Source organism: Lolium perenne, chromosome 2, assembly GCF_019359855.2.
Source record: "Lolium perenne isolate Kyuss_39 chromosome 2, Kyuss_2.0, whole genome shotgun sequence".
Classification (NCBI taxonomy): domain Eukaryota; kingdom Viridiplantae; phylum Streptophyta; class Magnoliopsida; order Poales; family Poaceae; genus Lolium; species Lolium perenne.
In genome coordinates, this window is record NC_067245.2 from 321827409 (window position 1) to 321837063 (window position 9655).

General features: G+C 44.4%; 1 protein-coding gene across 1 annotated transcript; it reads right to left on the minus strand.

Annotated features, from left to right (window-relative positions):
• Positions 1-7308: 7308 nt before the first annotated feature.
• On the minus strand, positions 7309-8481 carry LOC127336610 (NDR1/HIN1-like protein 12). Its single transcript, XM_051363433.2, has one exon. The coding sequence runs from the start codon at positions 8171-8173 to the stop codon at positions 7499-7501; it is 675 nt and encodes a 224-aa protein (XP_051219393.1). The 5' UTR covers positions 8174-8481; the 3' UTR covers positions 7309-7498.
• Between the last annotated feature and the right edge of the window lie 1174 nt (positions 8482-9655).

Sequence of the window (9655 nt, forward strand, 5' to 3'; positions counted from 1 at the left end):
ACTCTTGTTACTTCTCACTATGACTAGTCTTAGGAGAAGTAGGATACTAACGACTCGCTACTATTCCAGCATCTGATGCAATCTCTACTTACACAACACATGTGAAGGTGTTCAGGGTTCCGTTCCATCCGTGCAACATTTTTTTGTTGGTCCGGGTAAAAGAAACAGAAACCGCTCTTCTATCGTGCAACGTGGTTTGCTGACTGGTCAACGGGAAACCTCGTCGTGTCAGGTCAGCTGATCAGCCGCGCCGGCTCCGCTCTGCTAAAGCTATATCTGCGTGTTCATCTCAGCAAGCAATCGGCGTCAATTCGTCGCGTGAAGCCGCGTGACGACCAACTAGGTTTACTAATCCATGTATGATGTATCACCGACATTTTTTCGCTGCTGTTGACCATTTGAAAATGACTTGTGGCGTTGCGTGTGTCTGACTGGCCGGGCCAGGCCTGCCAGCATAGCTGGGACGAGAGCAGCCACGGTCCAAGGCTCTCCATGGACGAATGGGCTAGCAAGCACGATCAAACGGCCCCGGAGCCCCTATTTCCGGAAATCCTATATAAATGCCCTATTTGCGTGTTGTCTTCCACGTTTTTCTTCTTCTTATTTCCCCGTCTTTTCGATTCTTGTTTTGTTTTTTGGGCTTATTTTTTCTAGGAGGCTTAGGCCCGAGTGGAGATGCGTATATCTAGACGGGGTTTCAGTGTGTAGACTGTAGACACCTATCTAGAAAAAAAACCGAGCAAATTAATTTAAAATGGAGAAATAATTTTTTCAATCAAATCTTTTTGTAGCCAGGCTACACCATTCCGATTAATAGCATAACAAAAATGCAAAGTTTCTTACACAACAATTAAAAGGAAGACACGACAAATCAGAGTTTTCCACGTTTAAAATACAACTTACAATACGGGTCATATAAATACCCAAACAAACATAATGAACCCAAGAACATCAAAAAAAAACCTTGCCAAGATTCAGTGATACTAAGCAATGGAAAACCAACACCAGTTGTAAACACAATGATATTCAAACCAAATTAAAATGAGTAAGTGTCTATTAGCATACCCTGAAAATACACATCCCTTGAACAAGGTTAGTTCATGAAATTTACGGTCCCATTGCTACATTTGTTGTTTTTATACGAGTGGACCATTTATTCCTGGATTTTTTTTGTTTCTCGTTTTTTTTCAACAATTTTTTGCTCATTTTTCCGTATTTTAAACTCGTCTCTTGTTTTTTTTTGCTTATTTTTCTCCGGGAGGCTTGTGCCGAGTGGAGATGTGTATATCAGACGTTTTTCCGTGTGTAGACGTCTATCTAGACAAAACCGGGTTAATTAATTCATAATGGAGAAAAACATATTTTAATAAATTCTTTACTCGACCGGGCAAAACTAAATGAGTGAACTTACCATTGATGCCGGGAAGGAGATCTCGACATCAAATGAAGGTTTGAAGGACACTTATTGTAGACAAATCAATCTCCATAGACGTGAAAACGAACAAAAAAGACGACTAGCAAAACCCTAACCTAGTATATTAAAGGAAGGGGAACTAATCTTGGAAGAGGTTGAGTGAAGGTGGCTAGGTTTTCTTTCCGCGATTCTCTAACCCAGGAATACATAGCTTGATGTATCCTTTTGGGCGTGCGATGGTGAGTTTCGTTTTCTTTTTTGCCCGCATACTTGTTGTTTCCCTTGTCGGTGTTTCTCGGTCTTCGTCTGATTCATTTTTTTGGCCAGTTTATGTTTTATTTTCTTATTTGAGTTCATTTATTTTTTTTGGTTTTGTTATTTTTACAATTCTAAACATTTTAAAAAGTTGGATACTTATAATCAAAATTAGTTTCAAAATATGAGCACTTTTAGGTCTAATTTTACCAATATAATTATTTTTAAAATCTAAGTATTTTAAATCTAAACATTTCTCAAAATGGACATTTTTATAAATATGAATATATTTCAAATCTGAGCATTTCTAAAGTTTAAATATTTTCTATTTCTTAACCTCTTAGAAAAACTATAAAGAAATTTTAAATGGACCTGAAACATGAAACTATATTGTGCAGGTTTAGGGATGTAAGCGGATCGGGTCAGATCGGATATTGCTCTTACCATATCCTTTACCATATTTTTGTAACGGATTCGGATCGGAGCGGATAATGGTCGAATGCGGATTCGGATGCGGATTATATCGGATTACGGATATGGAGCGGATTCGGACCGGACTTGGATCGAAAGCGAATTATTAAGAAAATATACACATAAAAAATGGAATTATGTTTTTTCTGTAAAATATGTTTGTAATTATAGAATGTAGCTAAATGTACACACTATTTTATACAACAAAGCAAATTGTGTGCTAATAGCATACATATTTTGGATGATGAACTAATTATATTGTCTAAATATTTAGGGTTGGGGTAATTTTCTCGGATGATCCTCTTTGTAGACTCCGGATAATCCGCAAAAAATACCGGATAATCCGTATCCGTCGGATAGTATAAATACCATATCCTCTACCATATCCGTCGGATATCCGCTTGATCATTATCCGCGTCTGTATCTATATCCGGCGGATTTCTAAAAATACATACCATATCCTCAAAAATGGATATGAATGCTGATTCGGAGCGAAAATTATGCGTACCACTTACATTCCTATGCAGGTTCGATCCGTACAAACAAAGGTAGCTACGGGACGTAGCTTTGATAAGTGGGCAGACCCATCAAAGTGTTGAGAAATAGTTTTGATGGGTCAACATAGGCCGCAGTTGGCCCCAATAGCATCTTTTTTTCGAAATGGGGCATAGCCCAGCCTCTGCATCAGATTGATGCACACGGCTTTCATTTATTTAAAGCAGTTGTAGTTCAAAAGTTTTACATCACTGATCCGATAGGGTTGAGACATGTATCAACCAACGGAAGAAAAAGAAGCAAACAAAGCTATCCATTCTGAATTCTACTAGTGTGTCGCCACCCAGTAGCCTGGAAGAAGAAATCCTGAGTAACCGTCAGCATACGGTTGCATCCAGTATCCATAATTTGCCGCTGATCTTCCGGGAGGAGGAACGCCCATTGTTGTATCCAGAAAGCCGCCCGTCGTATAACCTGCAAAAAATTTGTTCCCTTTTGTCTGTTAAAAATAAGATCATTCCGACTTGTCCATATCGACCAACATACAGCAGATATGCCAATCCTTATCCTGTTCTTATCCAACTTTTTAACTCCATTTAGCCAATTTCCAAACATATTTGTAATATTAGCAGGAGGGGGTATATTAAATGTGCAAAATATGATACGCCAAATGATTCTAGCGAAAGGGCAAGTTAAGAATAAGTGATGAATAGTTTCTGATTCATTACAGAAACAACATTTGTGACAACCCTTCCATTTACGTTTCGCCAAATTATCCTTTGTGAGCAACACTTTACTGTTAAGGAACCACATAAAAATTTTAATTTTTAGTGGAATCTTCAACTTCCACAAGTATTTTCGTAGAAACGGAGTGTGGCCATTCATTAGATCAAGGTACAATGATTTGACAGAATAGATGCCGGACTCATTAAGTTTCCAAACAAATTTATCCGGTGAATTCGTCAACTGTACCGTCATTAGTCGTTGACACAGATTTATCCATTGATTCCATTTATAATCATTAAACGCCCTTCTAAACCCGATATTTAGTGGATTTTGTGCCAACACAGTGGACACTCTAACATTCGTTGTTTGTACTATATTATATAAGGCTGGATACTGCTGCGCTAGGGTCGTGTCGCCAAGCCAGACATCTTCCCAAAATCGAATGTCTTCTCCATTTCCCAATTTAAAAGCTCCTCTTTTAAAAAAATCATCTTTCACATGCATTAGACCTTTCCAAAATGGTGAGTCAGAGGGTTTAGCTTCCACCTGTGCTAAGGTCTGATTCTTTATGTATTTATTAGTAATAAGTTGTTGCCACATTCCTTCCTCAGTAAGAATTTTAAACAACCATTTACTCAGCAAGCACTTATTTTTTAGTTCCAAAACTTCAATTCCCAACCCTCCTTGGTCTTTAGGTCGACACACCATATTCCACCTTGTGAGCCTATACTTTTTCTTTGTCTCATCCGTTTGCCAAAAAAAACTGGATCGAAAAAAATCTAGCCGTTTTCTGACCCCTACAGGAATCTCTAAAAACGACAGCATAAACATTGGTAGACTCGTTAGGACCGAATTAATTAAAGTTAACCTGTCTCCGTACGAAAGTAATTTACTACGCCAAGTTCCTAGTTTTGCTCCAAATCGGCCCCAATAGCATCTAGGCCCAGTATGCATTTTGAGTATGCCGGCATCTAGCTTAGATAATAGTTACAGTCTAGTAGAGAGTTGCCGCTTATTATTTTCCTCGCTATTTTTATTTATTTTATTTACCCCTCTTTTAATCCTATTCTCTTATTTTTTTAAATAATCCTGACATGATGTGTATATATAAACTCCCTCTCTTATTCCTTTTGGCCAGCAAACATTTTTGCTGGAACGTTCAGCTAACTGGAATGCATGCATGCATATATCATCATGATCATTCGTAAATGCCCCCTCTTACACAGTGTCCTTTAGCTAGTAATCCCCAAAATTAATGGTGAAAGCCTCGTCAACAAGTTAGGTCCGGCGCCCCTCTCTTAGAATAACAACCAGCCCCCTTCCTTTATCGTCTCGTTCTTTAGCGAAACTTCAAGGAAGCAGCTGAGATGCTAAAGTCAGAGTTGAGATTGCTTTATCATCGGGGTACAAAGATGTGCACCTCACTCTAGTGCTCTATTATCTACCCGAGCATCGACTACATGTAGTAGCACATTTCTTCTCCCTTGGTCCAACATAGCACGCTGCCCTCAGCTTTAATACCAGTTCTGATCTTCAGAACAATTTCTTATCTGGACTGCTTGACACTTTCATATCATCATTTTTGGGTATGGTGAAAACTGAAAAGGCCCCCCTAATACATGTGGTCCGAGCAAGTAGATAGCTAGCACGATATTATCATGCATGGACGGATGGATGGACATATGGAGCCAACTATAAGCATCTCTATCTTGTCATATTATATCGATCACAACTGCACCGGAACGACATTGCAAAGGGTGCTGGTGCGGCAGAAAGGGACTCGCAACAGAAAGTTTTCAGAAAGCACACACTGCCCGCAATTCTCTTTGCCATCTACCACAACCAGCCTCACCGTGTAGCATCTGGTACCAACATACCAAAGCATCCAGGGATCCACCAACCATACATATGCACGCGGGCGTGTTAACTGATCGTGTAGAATCGCGCGAACGCAAAGTACTGCTAGTAGTAGTAGTACCATCATTTACAAGCAATGCTGCATTACTAGTACCTGTGAGAAAAATCTGGACTTTAACTGATCTGGGTTCAGAGAATTAAGCCACGGGCCGCTCCTGCCTGCTAGTTCAGATTTCAAGTTGGCGGCCGTGGCGTGATGACTTTGGTGGCTTTCCTGCAAAGACACGTGCCGTGCGTGACGTGATGAAGAATACACCTATCTTGTAAAGAATCATGAAATGACCATGAGGTCAATCATGTAGTACGTCGTCGCGCTGAAATATAATTCGTGGCAAGAGGTCGACGAAATAAATCATGTATATAGCAGAGGGGTCAAGATCATGATGCGTGGCTTCTGTAACGAGCCCTGGTTTCCAGCCAAGCGCACAATCCAGCTACACACACCTTGTCATTGGTGCACTCATCACTAAGCTACTAGTACATAGGACACCACACTGACCACACTGATTAATAGGCAGGAGAATTTCGTGATCAGAGATTTAATTCTTGGTCGCTTCAGAATAACACTTTGAGCTAACAGTTGAGGTCCGATGGAGAAGTTCGATCTGTACCTCTCAAAGCACAAGCAAAGACGATAACCTTTCTGCCTGGTTCCATCGGAAAAACCGAAAGAAAGCTTGGTGTCGAACTGACGAAACTGACACAGTGACACTCTTGGTTATGAGCATATGTATAGCTACTTAGTCAAATGGAGCAGTAGAAATAAAGCCTTATGCAGAGGCTGTGTGCATCATCACGATGCAGAGGCTGGGGTAAATCCTCTTTTCGAAAAAAAAGAAAGAAATAAAGCCTTATGTATGAGCTTCAGAGATATACACTTCCACTCCACATCAGTCCTTTTCTCCCATAAATTCCCTTCCACTCCAAGCTAGACTCGAACCAACCAAGTTGCTAACGAACAAGAAAAGCTACCGAAGTTTCAGGGCATTTGCTCCGGTACAACCCCCTTCCCCAAACTCAGAGCAAACTCAATCACAAGGACGGCTGAGATCGCTTGATACCTCTTCGTTATTAAAACACAACGGGTATAAGTAGCCATGTACAAAACTCGTATGGCCCAAATAAATTGTACAAGGTACGTATAAGTACGAGTACCACGCCGTCATCCTCTCATCCAAGGTGGCTTTGCCGGGGGATGGCATTCATGGCCGCGGGAGCTACAGCAACGCAACGCCGTGCCGGCCAGTAGGCACAGCCAGCGGTGATTGCCAGCACGATCAGGTTGTACGGTGGCGTGTATTAATTGTGGCGTGGTGATGGCCGACGGCGTACAGTAACGGTGGCCTGGTGGTGTGCAGAATCTTACGGCCGCGGCGCAGTGGTCCGACGGACTGTCTGGCCACCCACTTGCCAGACAGTCTGGGCTGTTGAGAACGAAGCCCGGCGGCCAGCCTTGTGTTTATATTGATGGACAGTCCAAAAACGTTTTACGCAGCGACTATACACATTGCATCTCTACTCTCATGCTGCTACACAAGTTGAACACACTGTAAATGATGCAGTCACACGCTGCCAAACCCAGTGCTTATACAATTGCATCGGGATTGATTGGAAAATTCTTAAACACACACAAACGCACATTGTCATCAGTGTAGAGTACATGTTTAAGCACAACAGTCCACGAATGCAAGATAGTCTGGAGAAGTGGCGGACTTAGCAGATGTGTTGGGTCTACGCCGGACATGTAGCCGGCCTGTCCTGCCATGAAGTTAGGAAGATGACCGAAGGTGACGCTGGCGGGCGGCCGGACGGGGTCTGCGAGGATTTGGAGACGCGAACATGGAGATCGGCTGGACAGCGGCCGGCAGATCCACAAACGTGGAGGTGGAAATCGGCTAAACGTGGAGATCGCGGAATTGTTGGTGACAACTAAAAATACACGGTACCCATACGTAGGTGTATACTGGGATTGGACATGGGTTTGGATTTGGGCTTACGGGCCCAAACTGAGTTTGGGAGGGGAGTTGTACTGGAGCAGACCCCAAGTTTCAGACCTTGGGTGGTATTCATTTGTGTAACCGATCATCGGTTCCGCCGAGAAGAACGACGTACAATTGAGTCAAAAAGAGGAGAAAGAAACAAAAACGAAGCAAGAATCTACCGACACGAAGAATCAATTTCCTCTAGACACTTGGACCAACCGAACGAGCTCGAAACCAGTCACACGTCGACGTTGCAGGCCGCCGCCTGCTGGAACCGGAAGTACTCGGTGCCCCCGCCGGTGGTGGCGCCGTAGCTGCCCTTCCCCTCGTTCACCCTGATGAGCGCGGGGCAGTTCACCTCCAGATGGTAATGCCCGGAGATCCAGCTGGTGCCCACCTTCCACCGTACCAACCCCTCGACGCGGATGTCGATGAGCACGTACCCGGCGGTCTCGTCCTGGGCCAGCGAGACGGCGAGCTCGGGCGACAGCTCGACGTTGTCCATGGACCTCAAATACGGCGACCACACGGACTGGTCGCGGTGGCCGTGGTAGGCGACGGGGAGGCGCGTGGGCACGGTGATGGGCACGCCCTTGTACTGCGCGTACACGTCGGCGGAGTCGTAGTAGACGCCGACGCGGGCGTTGGGGTTGCGCGCCGCCACGGTGGCCTGCATGGTGGTGAAGAGGTACGCGGAGGCGGGCGGCGTGACGTTGAGGCAGAGGACGGCGAGGTCCTGCAGGTAGAACTGGGGCTTGTGGGGGCGGAGGACGAGGAAGACGATCAGGATGACGAAGAGGGCGAGGAGGACGAAGGCGAGCGCGGCCCCGCAGAGCTTGCGGTAGAGCTTCTCGCGGTGGCACTGGCAGGCCGAGACGCCGCCCTTGTGGCCGCCGCAGTCCTTGATCGTCATGGTCGGTCGATGGTGATCACCCTGATGGGCTCAGCAGGGCGTGATAAGTGCTGCAGGAAGCAGGATGATGTGGCTGTGAGGCTATCTGTGAGAGGAAACCCAAGGGGAGAAGAGAAGCTGTGGGTTAGGAGGGCGTATATATATCAGGGATTGGCAGGAGATTGGCGATTGATTGTGGGGTTATGAGGTGGAGAAGATCAGCATCGAGTCAGTGTGAAGGACTGACAAGTCGGGCTTTGTCGGCTAGGACCAGCAGAGCAGAGAAGCTGCTATACTGTATCCTGTTCAGAGCCATATGCAGATTGCATGGTGTGTGCATGTGTGGTGTGTTGTTACTTACCAGAGTAATTAAGTAGTCGAACTACAAGCCTGAGAGAAATAGTTGGCTAATCAATGGTGATGGTCTGGTGGAGGAATGGGGCTGGTGGAGGCCGGTGAGGTGAGTGCTAGGTTCCAAAGGCAGCAATGATTAGGGACAGAAAAGGAGTGCCTTTAGTTCCTCCGATACGATACAAAAAGTTGGGGAAAAGCAAGCAAGGAATAAGTGGGAATTGTTGTTGTGCAAGTGTGATGCGATCATGCGAGGCCGCGCATTCGTTCGCACTATATATGAATTACGGGTTCGAGGGGATCATTCTATTTCTTTTGAGATGTTTACTGAAGAGTCGTTATCGATCAAGATTTCCTTCTTACTCGCGTGAATTGATGTCCTTGCCGTAGGTTATTTACGACCTCACCTGCAAGTCCGGTGCACATCTCCATCAAGATCTCACAACGGATGATTGATCTTTCACGACAATGGATCAAGCTTAGTGTGGATAATTTGAGGGCAACAGGAGAGCTTCCGGTGCAAAAGGTTCAAAGTGAAAGAGAGCTTCCAGTGGCAAGTGAGAGACTGGTAGGGCGTCCACATCAAACTAACGAGACGGGCCCAAAGGAAGATACCTGCTAAAGTAGACGACCACTAGGAAGAAGAAGAAGAAGCACAACTGATAAATGAATGGGTCCCAATGCATGCATCAATCGCCGGCCTCATTCCGTGTGCAGGCAAGCATCTAGCCGCCCACAGTGGTCGGGTCTACTTTATACCTTCACAGAAGAGCACAATGCATACATACCTAGGACGGGCACGATCCTATCAAACGTTTGTTCTGAGAAATAACTTGGTTCTGGTCTTCTGGAAGCAATGATTCAGACCCGTGCTTGCGAGAAAGACGATTACATTTTCACCATATGAAAATGAGAGTTTATTAAAAAAAAAGTCGAAATGGGAGCATCGCCCCGGTCTCTGCATCAATAGAAAAAGTTTTAAAATTTAGAATTCATACAACTCATGGATCACATAAAGTGTACACAAAGATTAACCAAAGGAAAACAAAAAGAATGAGTCTCTTAAGCATCTTGTAATCTTCTAGTAAGCTGCCAGCCACCCAGGTTGTAGATATCCCGAGCTACCATCTCCAGACGGATGCATCCAGAATC